At 39.8% G+C, this 17,806-nt stretch overlaps 1 protein-coding gene across 3 annotated transcripts in view; it reads right to left on the bottom strand.

Moving 5' to 3' along the window:
• Nucleotides 1–373: 373 nt before the first annotated feature.
• LOC145497919 (uncharacterized) overlaps nt 374–17,806 on the bottom strand; it is a 28,580-nt gene continuing 11,147 nt past the window's right edge. Inside the window, exons 6-20 of one of the 3 annotated variants that reach the window (XM_081477797.1) lie at nt 13,356–13,433; nt 12,843–12,951; nt 8,859–8,946; nt 8,522–8,586; nt 7,775–7,881; nt 6,907–6,964; nt 6,199–6,255; nt 5,976–6,075; nt 5,499–5,538; nt 5,352–5,403; nt 4,771–4,885; nt 4,592–4,675; nt 4,059–4,185; nt 2,671–2,761; nt 374–1,914 (exon numbers count right to left, since the gene is read on the bottom strand). In XM_081477797.1, the coding sequence (XP_081333923.1) occupies nt 1,828–1,914; nt 2,671–2,761; nt 4,059–4,185; nt 4,592–4,675; nt 4,771–4,885; nt 5,352–5,403; nt 5,499–5,538; nt 5,976–6,075; nt 6,199–6,255; nt 6,907–6,964; nt 7,775–7,881; nt 8,522–8,586; nt 8,859–8,946; nt 12,843–12,951; nt 13,356–13,433 (1,258 nt within the window). In that variant the 3' untranslated portion in view covers nt 374–1,827. The remainder of the gene's footprint in view (nt 1,915–2,670; nt 2,762–4,058; nt 4,186–4,591; nt 4,676–4,770; nt 4,886–5,351; nt 5,404–5,498; nt 5,539–5,975; nt 6,076–6,198; nt 6,256–6,906; nt 6,965–7,774; nt 7,882–8,521; nt 8,587–8,858; nt 8,947–12,842; nt 12,952–13,355; nt 13,434–17,806) is intronic. The other 2 variants (XM_081477795.1, XM_081477796.1) reach the window with 2 other exon arrangements.

Genomic DNA, 17,806 nt, shown 5'->3' with positions numbered 1-17,806 from the left:
ATCTAATTATCAAACGGAGCAAACGCAGGGCCTGTTTGCAAGTGAAGGCCTACAAGGCCCTATAATAGCACAGAGTGAAACGATAATAACCCTTGAATGTGTTTATTGCAAATTCCGCTAAGATGCCGGAAATGGGAAACTTTAATCGTTAAAAAAGCAGGCACAATTTACTGGCTAAAAGTTGAGTCGACTTTCAACAGGAGCTCGGATCAAGTCCTTATCTGTTTTATGCAGTGAGTTTTAAAGTTTTAACACCATCTTTTCCCTTTATTTCTCAAAAAAATTCCTAGATGTACATCGCACTACATGAGAAAAACTTACAATTTTCAGCAGTCTGCCCACACTTCACAGAATATTTTGGCTTTTATATTATTATTATTATTATTATTATATATATATATATATTTTTTTTTTTCGCTTTCAGCATTTACACATGCATGAAAAGCCTGGGTGTTGCCCGGCGTTGAGTATTCGTCACTAACAAATTGATCCACTCTACACAATTACCATTACAAACACCAAAGTACGGGTATAGCATCACATTCATTTATCCTACGTCTTGGACGATTTAGGATTTAGCTTCTATGCAATAGCGTTTTCTGCCATAATGTGCTTCGAGTCACAGTTACCAATTGTTCCCCGGAAATTTTATTCATTGTGCGAGAAATTGCCTGATGTAACACACCTTGAAATGAACGTCTCGCAACGGTTTTGTACAGCTCCACAAATGATCCGCAAATTGGACCGTAAATGATCTCACATTGGACAATAAATTATCCGCAAATGGGACCGAAAGTCATCCCAAATTGTACAATAAATGATCTCCCAACTGGACCGTAAATGATTCCGATAAATTCCGTTTCGCAACGGTTTTGTACAGTTCCACAAATGATCCCCAAATTGGACCGTAAATGATCTCAAATTGGACAATAAACGAACCCCAAATTGGACCGTAAATGATTTCGTCGAAAAAAAAAAAATAATTGAAACAGTATGGATAAAGGGGTGGATAATGGAATGATGTGGTAACGTGTTACACCGAATTTTTGCGGTTTCTAATATATGTTGCGTTCTTTGCGGGTTTTGCTTTCATGGCCCACAAAAAAAAAAACTAGCAAATCTTTACACCAGGTCACAAACACATAGAAGGCAAAGTTTACAAGGTTGAGATGACCTTACTAACTTTTGATTTTAAAACCAGAAATCCCACCAACGACGAACGACTGTCAACTGAGGGTTAAATTAACTTTTTAGCCAACCTTGCGTTACTTAGTCATTGACATTAAAAAGCTTCTCCAATGCATGTACAAATGTTTCAATTTTTTTCTTTATTATTTTTCTTTAATTATTTTCTCTTGTTTATTATTTCGTTTTAAATTTGTCATGAATTAGTAGTTTCAACAGCTTCATAAAAATATCCATGCCATTCATTTTTTAACAGGATCATTTGCAGTCCCGTGATCATTTGCGGTCCCATGATCATCGCGATTCCGTGATCATTTGCAGGGCTGTACAGTTTCGCTGCAGTAAGCGTTGCACGAAACAGGACGAAATCAAATTCTCCATTTCAAAAGGATTGCGGAAACTCGGCAACAAAAACTTTATGCTTGCCCACAGCAAGCAGTCTTGTGCGGCCTGTCTCGTAACGGTGAACAAAGATCAAGAGATCGAGCAGCCGCCATCTTGGTCTTGATAGTAGATTACGCCAGCTTAGAAAGCTGTCACATTCAGAAAATTGCAATCACTTGTGCAACATTTTAAGGAATACCACGGCAAACCCACTGCATAACTTCTTGGTTGCATTCCATCACCACTTTGCGTATGTCCTTAAAGGTTTGGTTCAATAACAGAAGGTAAAATATCAGGAACATTCTTTATCCTAAAGTCTAGAAGCATCTGACCAAGGGCTTTACCCTGCGAAAAAAAGATATACGGCAAGTGTGATCACTGTTATATGTTTTTGAGCGGTCTCCCTTTAATCAAAATTTCCAAAACATTTGATTCGGTGGGGTCTTCGGGGAAACTTCAGATGGAACACGGTTCGTTACAATCGCCACCAGTTTGAAATTTCATATCAACGGAACGTTGGCTTCTCTAGCAGTATTTTTGTTGCTGTTTTTTTTTTCGTCGAAGACGATAGATTGTACGAGAAATCACGGGTGTAAAACATAGATTTTCAAAAGGCAAGATCGTAGTCGGGACAAATAAGATTTCACATCAGCCACAACGAGTGGGCATCTCTTTTGGACTAACGAGAAATGTACAAAACAGTTGAACAAACTTCTTTCACAATGTTGGTCCAAAATGAAAACTAGAATACTGATTGGTTCCCTTAGCGGTCCGAATTTCGCAATACGGACCGCTAAGATGGACCGCTCATGAAAAAGTTTCGACGAATTGCTTTTTCAAAACATTGTATCTGGCGGACAATTTGAGTTGAACTTTCCCGAAACCGACCTGAAAAAACGTGAATAAGTGCACGTGAATATCGCTCGCACGTTACCAAGAAAGGATGGCAGGCACGCATTCATTTATCAGCAGAATTTTAAAAGAGCCATTATAATAAATACTTTATTGAGTTGGCTCGTTCGGTCCGTTTTGAGAATTTTTGGTCTCGTTCTTTTTTTGGCAAGGTTACGAACCTCGCCCGCTGTGTTTCTTAAGCCTTACCTGTGGATCACTGCGAAGTGAAGTTACCCCACCCCCTCCTAATGCGTCCTCTAAAACAAAGTTGAACGCGTTGATTCCAGGAAGCTCGTATCTAAAACAAACAAACAAAAAAGAGAACGTGGGTTTACTTAAAGGAACTGTGTCACGATGTAATGTAACCTAAAAAAACTTACAAACGAAAGATAGGAAAACAGTAAGGGACAACAATACACTTAACACTCCGTTACCGCCATTGGTGAATATTTAACCATGGTTAAAAGTGGTTTAACTAAACAACAGCAAGGGTACAATTAGTTGTTCATACCGTGCACACCACACAACTTACAAAAACCTTTTTAATTAAAATATGGTAGCAAGAGTTTTTGAAATTTATCTTTTCAAATGACTGCAAAGGGTAATCGACAAATTGGGAAAACCTAAACCTGATTTAGTTAAACTAGTTTAGCTGGTGTGAATGGGGTATAAGATGAACTGAGAATGGCTCAAAGTGGAGAGGGCAAGTTACGAACAACAAACTTCTAACAATGTGCGCTGAAGTATTCAACATGCACATTCCGCGACGTAGCTCCTTCAATGATGCAACTAATACAAGGAAATTACACCCGCTTTCAGTGTTACGTGCATAGGCAACATCTTTCGACATGCCATCTTTCGACATGCTATGAAAGACCGTTAAACTGTGAAACTGGTAGTTTTTCCGGTTATTAGCAGAGGAAATGACAAGTAAATGATAATTACCTACCTCAAATGGCTGAAGAAGATTTTGGACTTTGCATGCTTCCCTATTTACGGAATGATTCAAGCGATTTAGTGTAATCGATCCGTTCTCAATAGTAACTTCCGGTAGAATTGGGTCGCTGCCGCTTTTGATATTCGCAACGTGTAAACATTCAAAACAGTCGACTTATTTCTGCCAGAATGACTTCTTGATACTCCTAACCTTAATTTAATGTCAAATAAATCAATCTTTCATCATTACAATTCGAGTTCGACCGTAAAGAGGTCCGTTGTGCTTACATTTTTGAGTAGGCCAGGTTACATAGCAGGTCGAAAGATGGCATGTCGAAAGATGTCGCCTATGCACGTAACACTGAAAGCGGGTGTAATGTAATAGCAGTCTATCTAAACGAATTGTATCTTAGTGAGAAAAACTTGATATATTTTAATAGAAGCCAGGCCTTGTTTTGGAACCCGTTTGTCTCCTTGTTATGGTCATCCTCACCTAACGGTTTCCTGTTATTTGTCGACCGTCGGTCAAAAAATCAACTCAGAAGTGCAGTTGTACTCAGTTTACGCATCTCGAAGTCGTGCACAAAATAAAAACATGTTCGCGTAGCAAGTTCATCATAATTTCATACTGGTGGAATAAGACGAAAAGAAGTGTGTACCTTTTAACTCTACAGCGTCCTTCCTCTGGCGGGGAGGGAAATAAGTGCTTGAAATACTTCTCTACAGACTCCTCAGTCAGTGCAGCGCGTATAAAGGGAACATAAGATGGGTGGCGAGCAATGACACCTGTGGCGAAGGTACATAAAGTTAAACATTCAGTGTGATGTAAGGCAAAGTTTTGTCTTTACATAGGAAAAAGTGATGAACACCTTTGGCGCTTATAAAGATCTATAAAGCGACTGACAGTATGACTGGTCCTCCCGGATGAGATGCTAATCTAAAATGACTGGTTCAACGATTTCGTTTGTAATTGCCCTGGCTGTGATTGGTTCTTGTCAGCTACATCTGTCACAATGAGAAGAGAAAAAGCCAGCCGGGATAATGGTCGCACAGAGAGGTTAGGCGACCCGCCTAGGATTGTAGTGCGGTGATTTTTCTCGCTCAATCTTTTCTCTTACCTTCTGGTTTAATTTAACTTGCTCTGTTTCAAAGGCTTAAAAAGAGCATATTCAGATATTGAACAGTGTAGTACCTATATTCACATTATTTCCTTTGTCACCACTCCTTGTAAGTGCCAATGAACTTAGCGGAAATGTACAGCGGCCTTTTGGCATTCCTTAAGGAAATCAACACAAACATGAGCATTGCCAGTGAAGAATTACAGATAATCATGTCTATATAATTTATTTATGGAAGATTCATAGCTCGTACTTATCCTGGGCGTGGCTTCATGTGTTCTCATCTCTCTGTCTCTCTCGGCGTGTGGCTCATCTGGTACTGAGGGCGACATCGTCTCGACGTATTCACCATTTATGTGAATATCAACCTGTTGGCAAGAAAGACCAGACTTAAAAGGAAACCATCTCTCCTTACCGACCTGTAGTTTACAATTTGTTCACCAGATATTTATTACCCTGCCTTATTTTTCCACCAGGGGAGAGAGAAATAACTGTAACTAACAACTAGATAATTAAGGCGATTGATATCTAGATAATTTATGCATAAATAATCTCTTATCTATTAAGTAATATTTTTTTGTGTCTTAGATAATTTATGCATAGAAAACTTGGAAGGAAAAACTTTCCTCAATCTATCTCGGGCAAAAATAAATAAATAAACCTTGCCAATCAAAAACGTTTCAAGATCAAGTTAACTAAGTTTTCATTGATTTGTTCATACACTGTTTTGAACCACCAATTTAATAATCAATTTCTTCACATTTTTTGGTTATTTTTGTACTCTTCTTTAACCAGGCTTGGTTTTTACCGGAAAATGTTAAATTATATCTATACCTTGACTTTCTCCTTAGGATACAAGAAAGAATACAGCCTCAGCAGTGGTGATCTAGCCAAGATGGAAAAAAACATCGTTTAATTTAAAACAAAACAACAAAGTGAATTATTCAAAGGAAAATGGTAACATGAGATTTTTATTCTTACACTCTAGGTCTGCCTCCTACAATAGCAGTCAATCCAGGAGCTGCAAAGGAAAGACTATATTCTTTAAATAAATCAAATATCTCCTGAAGTAGAAGAAGGGTGTGTCTTAGCAGGAGGGGGAGGGGGAAAAATGAAATGAAACACAAGATTGGTTTTCTCAGTTGTGTAATCAGCCTGGCTCTAAATTTATTTTCCCATAATAATATAGGTAATTTGCTCTATCACTTCTGTTAAGGCTCAGTCTGTATTGTGTGCAGTGTTTTGCTCAGTCCATGTATTAAAAAATTAACACCAGCCAGATTGAAACCTGGAAAGATTAGTTTTCTGTTTTACCAAAAACCTGGGTGCATGCCATCCTTCTTTGCCAAACAGCACGCCAGATTTCTAACATGCTTTTGTGAAAAAAGTGCAAAAATTGGATGTTTATAATCATAGTGTAATAGAAATTAAACACCAAAGTTTTTGTTTGGTACATACCCATGCTAGTTCCTGCAGAAGCAATCTCCATTGCAAACAGTTCCAGCGCTTTTCTCTGTTGGTGATGAACTGCCAGCCATAACACTGCTTCTCTTGGATTCTTCAATGGACGGGAAAAAGTGTCACAAAAAAACTATGTAATAATTATTTTATTTACAATTCCATCAGTTACTAAAGCAAGTTTGCATGCATTTTCTACATCTTTTGTACTTTTATTACTTACGGCTGTCAAAACCCCTGGAAAGGCATGTTTTCCATAAGTCTGCTCAGATCCTAATACCTAAAAAGTTGTAATAAATATGTTATTATTGCATTGTTCTTGTGAAGTGTAAATCAGAGAATTTAAGAGAAACCATCTTGACCAATTATGAAGCAGCTTTATAAACAAAGACTCAACAAAAGCCATGCTCCAATTGGATTTAAACATGTGACCTTTTGAATTTTCAAACTCTCAGTGGCAGTGTCATAGAGTGTGCAGTGCACAGAGCCAGACATACTAATCAATGAAATCAGTGAGTAATCTGTAGGTAATCAATGAATTATCAATATGACCTTAGAATATTTAAGGTACACTAGGTGACAATAAAGCACTCTTGCTAAAACAGCTTAAAGGTTGCTAGATACCAAATCATAGTACTATAAATAGGGGTGACAATTTTAACAATGGTAACAATAAAGAACTCTTGCTAAAACAGCTTAAAGGTTGCTAAATACCAAATCATAGTGCTATAAATAGGGGTGACAATTTTAACAATGGTAACAACAAAAAACTCTTGCTAAAACAGCTTGAAGGTTGCTAAATACCAAATCATAGTACTATAAATAGGGGTGACAATTTTAACAATGGTAACAATAAAGAACTCTTACTAAAACAGCTTAAAGGTTGCTAAATACCAAATCATAGAACTATAAATAGGGGTGACACTGTTACCTGGACATGAGTTCTTGTGTAATCATCCAACTTCAGTTCTTCAAACATTCTTCTTGTCCTTTGAAATTGTATGACATAATATTAAGTGGGCAAAGGTCAGGGTTCAATACAGAGATGAATACCACTTATAATAAGTCCTTGTGCAAGACTGTAGCCATGCACCCAGGCTCAAGCTCAAACTTCTCATTCACTTAATACCAATAAGTGAAAACTAATCTAAAGGCCTGGCAGCATATCTGAAAACTTTAGTGACTGCCATCATATGAAACATGCTTAAAAAACCCTAGGGGAGAAGAAACTGTGAATTATGTTCTGGACTCTGAAACCTCTGGGCACCACATACCAGACTAATTAAGTGCAGTTACATTTTGCAATGTTCACTATTCTAGACTACACACCAAAACATCTTAGGTAACTTATTATAGATTAAAGACTGGTGAATGATAAATGTGAGACTTTGTGAGAAGGCGAGACTAGTGTTTTTCTTTGTGAGCCCAAGACATGTTGACTTCTTCAATTACAAAACAGACTGAGACCTCAAAGTGTTTTAAATGTTAACTCAAGATATTCAGATATTCTGGGATGTTGAGAAGTCATTTCTAAACAAGACGTGTGCGCTACTGACCTCAACTCCAACTTCCAAGTATTAATTCCTAATTTAGACAAAGTTCTTTAAACCTCTGATCAGTCTCCCAGTAATTGATCACACACTATCCTAGACCAGATATTTCCAATTTCTATACCTTATTCAAGGCTATGTGTTAACTGTTTGTAAATAATATTCTACTCTATAGTTTACATTTTGGTGCACCCCTCTCCTCACTAACAATACTAAATGTACATGTAATTCCAAGGGGCACATCATTACCTTTTCAAGAGGGCTTCACCAGTTTTCTTTGCTTTCAGTGATGCAAATGGCCCCCCAACAGGACACACTGCAGTGGCACGGAAACCATCAGCATATGTAGCACACACCTGAATGTACCCCAAGAACACATTATCAGCATTGGTTCACATGTGACTGACATCCAGTATTTCTGATTCCTTTGGGACTAAGCAGTGCAACTTTGTGAAAGAACATGCTATTTGTTGTCAAACTTGCAATATAGTTGGTCATTTTCATTGACAAACTATCTTACTCTCATATATGACTTTTCTTGTGTTCACCGATGAAGCATGCAAAATAAGTCCAATCTAAACTATTTTGCACTTTATCAGGTATCCAACAAATTTGTGCTCAGTTGGAAACACATCAGAACTTTTTATACATACATGTACTGTAAACAAGGTTTACACAAAAGGTAGAAGCATGACTTGAAGAAGTTCACACCATGACCGTCCATAATACGCACTTTCTTGAAAAGATTTAAGAGGTGAGCCATCAGTAACCGGTTGAAAGCATGCCAGGTATTTGTTGGCCGACAATTGGCCAACAGCTGACTGATTCCACACATTGAATGCTTAATCATACAATTCTACATTTTAGTCATAACGTCATCTACATCACAAACTGTACTCTTTAGAAAGCGATTAACACCATTTAACATCATTATCACCATGTTGTAAGTGAAAAGCTACCCCAGTTTGATCTGTAACAGTTAGTAACAAGAGATACCTTATACGAATCTGTGGCTGGCTCTCCAGTTGCTCCTTGCACAAGAACTGCTCCACCATCATATCCTAACCAAGGAATACAAAGTGCTCTCTTGGTCATTAAATACTAACAGTGTATTTTAGCATTATATCTAATGGGACATGACTGCTTTCTGTTGATAGCACTGTACATAACAATGACCAATGACCAATCATTGTCATCACCTAACAAATATTCTTTTTGATGAGCTGTACTACAATAACTACACATAACACTAAAATTTAGAAAAGTACAGCAATCAGTATAAAGAATTCGTTAAGTAAATAATACTATTTGTCCTGTGACTGTTATCACTCACCAATGAGTCCTTGAAGCCTAACTTGTGTAAAGTCACAGGTAACATCTGGAAGAATGTACTGAGCTGGATCTCCTAGTTCATAAACAAGCTACCAAAGACACACAAAATAAAATATTTAATAGGAAGTAAGTAAAATTGTTGTCTAGAAGAACAGTGCATTTAACCCCCAGAAGTGGACACCCTTAGGACCAAACAAAGTGACCACTTAGTCTTAGGAGAGGTGTCCATCTCTGAGAAGTTGAAAATTCAGTGTTTCTACATAGCCAGGACCATGAACATGTGGCATGTCCACCAAGGAGATGCTGCACCCCGTGTCCATTAGCAGAGGTTCAATTGTGAAGTAAAAGTATACAATACACATGTGTAAGCATGTCCCACATGCTTTAGGACTTTTCCCATGATCCTCTATGTGAGCTTCCATGTTGGCCTGTGAATAAAGTCTCGTTAGAATCTACGGAGCTTTTCAACTTATTACATGGTGTCAGAAGCATTGTAACCCGCTCTTTTGTTTGCTGTCCCGACTCGCCACTCCTGGACAAGATTACAAGGTCGCAGTCTTGCTCTCAACTCACGTGGCTCGAGTGTTCTTCTCGATCATTTGTCTTCTCTCCAAGTTTCTCTCTTCTCACTCACAGATCAGACTCTGTTGCACCATGGGCAAAGATCGACCAATCTTCGATGCCAGCTCATCGGATTGCCGCTGTGCTTTCAAATTTTCTGTGGCGAACTTCTGAGACTTCTGCATTATGGAAGATTCATAAATCCGGCTAAACCCATCGACAGTGAGGACTACTGGATAACAGCCAAACGTCCAAAAGCTATGGCCGCTCTCCGCCGTGCGTTTCCCCAAGTGCAATGGGACATTTTAGCTACCACCATCGACGTTCAAATATCAGAAGACGAAAAACAAAATCCTGCTCAGTGGCTCACCAAGCTTTCACAACATTATCTTGGTGGGGAACCAATAATTCAGGGCACACACAATTTTCTTCGAAAGCTGAAACAAGAGCCAGGTATGTCCATTCAAGCGTGGCACACTCTCGTGCGTTTAGAGTACCAGAAGTGTAATTTTCCACCTGCAGTGGATGACAGATTACAAAGGGACATTTTGTCATTGGCTTAAATGATTCATTTCGACATTTTCGCAGTGACATAATTTTTCATGAAGACTTAACATCCCTCACTTTTGCTCAAGTCATCTCCAAAGCTCGTGATTTTGAAGCCAGCATTCAAACCGACTCTGCTATCACTCAGCAACATCTTGAAGAAGCAGCTAACAAAGTCACACCCACTGAAGACAGACCAAATGGGCCATCTTGTCCTCCTTGTCGTCCAATCACTCCTGCCATTGGACAAACTAACTCCAAAACTTGTATTTGGTGTGGACGTATGCCCCATACTACTCGTCGTGCCTGCCCTGCTTCGAATGACACATGTCATGCCTGTGGAAAATGCGGACATTGGCAACAGGTGTGCAGGGCTTCTTCTGCAAAAGTTGTATCTGATGTGGAACAGGTTACCCACACCGACCCTCATCAACCCGCTTATTTCATCATGCATGATGTCTGTCAGGTCTCATCTGCACCGAAAGGCATCTTTGTTGACCTTGACCTCAGTCCTTCTGCATCTACATCATCATCCATCAAGTGACTCAGATTTCAGGTTGACTCAGGCTGCTCCTGCAACACCATACATGTCACAGACCTCAACAAGCTTCCTCCAGCGCCAGTGAACCCATCTTCCATTCGCCTCCTTGACTACTCAAAAGCAGTCATCCCAACCACTGGGCAAACTACACTGCAGTGCACTCGCCGTGGAAAATCCAAATCATCACTGCGGAACACTACTATGCTCCTCTCTTGGGTCTGGCTGACAGCACCCGCATGGGCATTATCAACTATGATGTGGACACTGTCAATCAATTGGAGGCTACCCCATCATCCCCACCACCTCTTGGTGAGTTAACTTAAGATTACATTAAACTTACGAATCCAGAACTGTTTGAAGGTTTAGGCAAACTGAGTGAACCTTTCTCACTCACCATTAATCCTGAAGTGAAGCCTGTCCAAGCGGCCCCTCACTGCTATGCTGCACCCAAGCTACCTGTCATCAAGGAAGCACTAGATAAGCTCATCCAAACTGGTCAGCTGGTTCGAGTAAATGAACCCACACACTGGATCTCTAACATGGTGGTTCGGGAGCGTCCAGCAACTGCTACTAAACCTGCTGAAGTCCGTATTTGTTTGGACCCCTCACAAACTATCAACAAGGCAATCATCAGACCTGTTCACCCCATACCTACCCTCAAGGAAAACATTCACCACTTCAACCAAGCAAAGATTTTCTCAGTATTCTACATCAAGGATGCCTTCCAAACAATTGGGTTGACAAAGGAGTCGTCCATGCTGACCACCATGCACACTCCATGGGGCCGGCACCGCTGGACGCAACTTCCATTTGGCGTCAGTGCAGCTCCAGAGGAATTTCAATGCCGCCTTCATGATGTCCTCTGCAGAATAGATGGTGTTGTGAACATTGCCGATGACATTATTGTCATAGGTCGCGGTGAATCCCTGACTGATGCCACTGTCTTAACCTTGCTGAGTTGTATCTCTCAGCATAACCTCAAACTCAACCCGGACAAGATCAAGTTCAAAACGTCAACTGCACCGTTCATGGGTCACATCCTTACTCCAGAGGGACTCAAACCTAGCACAGAGGTAGTTACTGCTGTTCTGGACATGCCGCAACCTCAAGATAAGGCAGCCACCCGTCGCTTTCTGGGGATAATCACTTACCTGTCCAAATTTTGCCCAAATCTTAGTGAAGTAGTCCACCCTCTTCATGACCTCACCCACATCAAGCAAGATTTCCTCTGGTCTGAACAACATAGCAAAGCTCTCATACAGGCCAAGGAGCTAGTTTCCAAAGCACCTTGTCTTCGCTACTTTGATGTTAAGGCTCCTGTCATGCTCCAAGTGGATGCTTCTGAATATGGTCTGGGCACTGCACTGCTCCAACCTGCCACAAACGCCATCGACTCTTCCAACATACAGTGGCAACCAGTGGCCTACTGCTCCAGTTCTCTTTCACCAACTGTACAGCGCTATGCTCAAATTGAGAAAGAAACCCTTGCTATCGTTCACGCCTTCCACAAATTTGATCAACTTCTTTTTGGAAAGTCAGATGTGACTGTTCACAGTGATCATCAACCCCTGGAGACTATTTTCAAACATCCCCTAGCTTCAGCTCCACGTCGTCTACAGAGCATGATGCTGGCTCTCCAGCGATACACGTTCCATGTTGAATATCACAAAGGTTCTTCTCTTCACATTGCTGACACTCTATCTCAAGCTCCTCTTCCCATCACCTCTCATAAGCAACTTCATGATCATCTGGTGTACCGAGTCGAGTTTGAATCCAATAATCCTGATCTCTCTGGCTTCCAAGATAACACCCTCCGAGACATCAGAACGGCAGCTAGAACAGATCCTGAGCAGATCATTCTCCAGTCTCTTATCAGCAGAGGATGGCCCAACGACAAAGCTGCTGTTTCAGAGTTGGCACGACCGTACTGGCCTGTATGTCATGAAATCACTGCTCATGATGGATTGCTCTTCAAGCAGGATCCTTTCTTGTCACAGGATCAGAATACCCACTGTTGTAGCTTAGGACTGGATGGATCGAGAATGAGACTGGACTGGAAGAGAACACTGACATTATAAGTTTATTTTTTTTATCTGTTATGTATTAGCCTTTTACATTGTTTCTTTTGAGTTCCTGTTTGAAGAAGAAAGCGTGTAGGTATGTCCCATCATGCTTTAGAACTTTTCCCATGATCCTCTGATTTGTCTCTCGCCATGTGAGCGGCCATGTTGGCCTGTGAATAAAGTCTTGTTAGAATCTATGGAGCTTGTCAACTTATTACACATGGACAACAATAAAGATCAAGAAATAGCTAAGTTTGAACTGTTTTACTCTAACCTGTTCAGCTACAGTAGATGGAGACACCAGGCCACCAGTATTAGGAGGCTTTGAAAGAATAAATTTTCCATCTGCAGCACACTCTGCTATTGGGTAACCAATATTATCCCTGTTAAAACAACAACAAAGAAATACTATGATCTCAAAATACATCAAATAAATATTATTAATAAAATAAACAACTTCACTTTCCTACTGGACAATTATTGTCAACATGCACTTATAAAATAATTTATGTCAAACATAAAACTCTAAAAAGTGAAGAGCACAGTTCCCAAAAGATATTGTCAGTTGTCTGTTGGCCTATTGTCAGCTGAATATTAGTGGTTTGGTTTGTTGACTGTTAGTTGGCCGACTGTTAGCTGATTGTCAGCTGTCTGTGGGCCAACTGTTGGCCATCTTTCAGCTAATTGTTGGCTGTTTACTGGCCATTGGCGGCTGACTGTAGGCTGTTCAGTTGGCCAACTTGTTACTATGAAAGTCACTGTTCACAATTGCCAAACTATCACTTACCAGTCTTGGACTGTCTGCCAGTCAGTGAAGATGCCGCCAGTACATTGAGCCCCACATTCAATCAAATGACCAACCAAACTACAAGCAAAACAAAAAGATACCATTTTATAGATGTAACTTTGCAATCCCATAAAACAGACCATGACAAGCTGACATGTGTCAGGGTAGGCAGGTTGAACGGTTGATTTCAGTCAGTCAAGAAAAAGCTGTCTGGAAATCATTAATAATTCACCAAGTTTACGCATTGTCAGTGTGTCAGTGTCTGGATATCTGATCTTAATAAGCATACTTAAATTTTTACAATTTTCTCCATTTTCCTGTAAGAGTTAGTTTCAGTTTATAAGCTTTAACAAACACTCAAGGCAGTAATTTACCACATCTGTTCCCAAACACCTTGCAGTTTGTCAGAAATACTCTGTTGTATATCGTGTTTTCAACTCTCTTCCTATTGTTAGGGAATGCAGATAAACACGACCTCTAATGTTTGTTATATTACACCAGTGTCTATTTTAAAAACAAATTTTTAATCAAGAAGATAAGGCAGACAGCCAGGTGGGAAAAATATTCAGATCATGTTTACTGAGCCTGTGTACCAAGACCGCAAGCTAACTAGTTATTATCCGTTCTGGTGTTCCTCTTAGTCAATAATAAGTTAATTTTGGTTGGTCAATATTCTCCCTAGAGAATAGAGTCTGCATACGAGCCAAGTGGCCCACCAGGCCAGAGCTTATCCCGGTTTCTGTAGCATGAAGCGACTAGGAGTATTTCTACTCCCCCCTGGATGGGATGCTAGTTCATCGCAGGGTTACACCCAGCATTAAGTTTGCCGGTACCCATTTATACACCTAGGTGGAGAGAGGCACTGTGAGAGTAAAGTGCCTTGCCCAAGAGCACAACAGAATGCTCGAACCCGGACCGCTCACTCTGGAGATGAGCACACTAACCATGAGGCCACCATGTCTCCTCCCCAGAGAATAGTTTGACATTAAGACCGAGTTTACCAGAGCACCAGGCAGGGGTGATACATGCCATCTCTCCTTTTTGGATGAAACTTTGCCAGATCGAAGGTACTACCCAACAACTCTAAAAGACAAAGTGGGCCGGCTTTGTGATTTTTCCCTAAGGATCACTAAAATAAGCATCAAATTTAAACACCGCTCCTGCTTACAGAATACATTGAATTTTATAGGTATTTCACGCAAATAAAGATTAGACCTATCTTAGTTCACACCAGGAATTTCAATTCATTTGAAGTGACAGGTGCCAATCAAGGAATGTCATTTCCTACCCATGTCACGCAACATTTAGCTATAAGGCAAATTAACTCAAATTCTGACTCCAATATTGCTTAAATCCAACTTTCTAAATCAAAACTAATTTCATCACAGTTTAGAGTCACCCTTGGCCTGATGAAATCAAGAATAAATTTTTTGGCATCTGTTATTTTTTGGTAATAAAAGCTGTTCAAACAACATGACAAGAGGCTAGTTTTAACAAAGAGACAAGGGCGAAATCTAAAAATATTAGATATTATAGAATCAGTTCATCAAAGTTATTTCTATGTTAATGTCATTAACAAAGTCTTTGAATATTAGTTAGGGCAGTGGAAGCTCAATGAATGCAAAACTCTTTGCAATATCCCATAACCTTCGGATGTACAAGGGGGGGTGGGGGATGGATGTCATCCCCCCAATAAGGTATTTTCAAAATTTTGAGAAGGCGATTTACTCTAAGGGGCTGAAACTCCATTAGCTATTCATTCATCCTTCGCGGATATTTTGATATGTTAATTGTGTGTCCACCATTTTTTATGTTTTCATAGCAACCACTAGTTTCATGTAGGTTTGGTCAAAAATCAACTTTTTTTGACATAATTCTGTATTTTTTCCAGTTTTCTTCATCAAATTCCAGAAATTCACCAATTTGTACATTTCATAAGCATTCTGGCTTGATTTTGTATCAATTTCCATTATTTCTTGACTTTTTAACAAAAAAGTAAAATACAAGATGGCGGATCCATGATGGCAGGTCAAATGACGTCATTTGACATTATGACATCACAGCCATTGAAAATGGTATCATTTTGTAGAACAAGCTCAGGGCTATCTAATCAATGGAAGTTTAGTATGCTGTGCGTTAACAGAACAAAAAGCAGAGGGGATTCCTTCCATTTCCCCCTTATACCACAGTGGGGTACGAGTTAGCTTGTACGTCCAAGGGTTAAATAACAGTGCAAAACACCTAAATTCTATTCGTACAATCTAAATATGGGAATGAACGGCCGTGATGTTTGAATTCTAAAACATTGATTAGTTAGATGAGAGTTTTTCTTGGCATATCTTGCTTTTTAGATTACTCTTGAAACCTTGCTCAATCATCACAGGTCAAATACTTGATCTTGCAATTGATTAATGTCAACTCTTACTTTACACTCGGCATACAAACTCATCAATCCTGAGAAGTATTCTTTGCTGAAAATATTGTTTGCTCTCATTCCGAGTTCAAAATACCCTTCAAATTTTCATTTTGCTGCATCAGGCATGCAAGTAAATCTTGGTAAACACGTACAGTTGATATAATACTTGAACTGTAAGACTGAGCTTTAGCTATCTTTTATGAAAATGCTTTTTTTTTCTGAAAGTTCCTATACTGAATTAATCGCAGATAAAGGTTATACCTGAAAGGTGTTAGCACAAAACATTGTAAATAATCGCATGTCTGCGAGTAAGAAGATGTGTGAAAACGATTGCAATTCTGAGGAAAAATTGAGCCTTGAGAAGATCTGGAAGCTGAAATTATCTAAAACCTAGGGTACAAGCAAGCACACATGACAACATACACAGCACCAGTGCCTTAGGTTTAGCAAGGTTTGGCACGGTTGAACTTTTTAAATTTTTCTAGGCACTCAAGAAGCTTGATTGGCTCTTGGCCATCGTTTTCTTTTCTGCTCAGTAACCTCCTGTGTATATCCGTAGTTCCAGGGCGCTGTGAAATAAGTGATTTGTTTTTTCTGGTCACAAGACTGTATTGCATATTCTACATGGTGGATGGTAAAGTAGCTGGCAAGTAGCACTGTCTTTGTACTACAAGCCTGGTCAAGATCTCTTCTGCTTCATCTTGAGATGGACTAAGATCAGCCTGGTGTATGGCTAGTCGGCCACTTCTGTACATTACAGACAACATGCTGAAGTACTGGGCTATTTGCTCTGCAGCAAGCTACTCTTCTTTGCTGGACATTTTCCTGCCACTACTGTCTTGCACAGTCTCATCTTACTGCACTCATTTACTACACTTTCGTCCTGTCCCCTCACCTTCCAAGAATGTTCTTTTTGGATGTGTGTTCACTTTCTCAGAAAAGCGGGTTCCTCTTCATGATGTTTTCAGACCCATCCCTTTGAGATTTCTCATGTGGATCATGATCACTAAAGGACATTAGGGATTTCAACCCATTTTATCTTGATGCTGTCTATGCCGTTTCTCTCTCTAACTTCATTAGGTGTTCACCCGCATCCATGTGTCTCTGCAGACTGCAAAAGATTGGTATGCTTTTGTGAATCCCTCTTCAGGGTAGGAGGAATACACTCTTGTAGCTTTGACATCTTGGGACTCTTGTTCTATAGATTGTGAGGTCCTAGACCATAGTTAATAGAGGGGAATGGTGTGAAGCCCGGCAAACATCAAAGGAGCAAACAAAGATGCCAAGATTTGTGTTGGAAGGTCCACTACCATGCAAAATCTTTTTTTGCGCCCATACACTATGCATGAATTACATAACCAAAACGTTTCTATTGGTCAGTTACTTGGTCAGTAATATAGAACAATTGTGTTTTGTGCATGGTCAAGGCCAAAAAAGAGAACAAAAACATACAACAAAGAACTTTGTTGAGTTTCATAATAATCCCCTTCTATTAACTGTGCCTAGACTGAGGCTGTTGGAGCTGACACTTGTCAAACTCTTGGCTTTAAAAGTAGCAGTCTCTCTTGCAGTACGCATAAGTCTGTAGGCCCTTAAGGTATTTCAAATCCATTCCTCATGTGCAGGTGTGAAACGTTTACCAGGGCCCGTATCATAAGCCTTCTACACTTTCAAACCTCCAGACTTGAAGCTAAAAAAATTTAGAGATAGGATCCCAGACATTGTGTGCTTCATGGTCTGGCCTGATTCCTGAGTCTTAACAATATTATTGATGCCTGACACCCTTCAACTGGCCATAGAATATCACTAGCACTTTTAATGTCGTAGCCTTCATTTATGTTACAAAGCACATGGCTCTGCACTGTGGCAATTCTTCTGTCACAGAGGTCCTTTCCAGCCTGTGGATCACTGAAATCATATCTGACGATCTTAATGCCTGTGCACTCTCTAAGGCTGGCAAGTGAGTGGATGAGATGAGAACAAAGGTAACATCTGGTATTGTCGAGCTTTTCTTTCCAAAAAGTTACAATTGAGC

This window comes from Orbicella franksi, chromosome 9, assembly GCF_964199315.1.
Source record: "Orbicella franksi chromosome 9, jaOrbFran1.1, whole genome shotgun sequence".
Classification (NCBI taxonomy): Eukaryota; Metazoa; Cnidaria; class Anthozoa; order Scleractinia; family Merulinidae; genus Orbicella; species Orbicella franksi.
The sequence above is the reverse complement of the archived record's forward strand: the minus strand, read 5'-3'. Positions and strand labels throughout refer to the sequence as shown.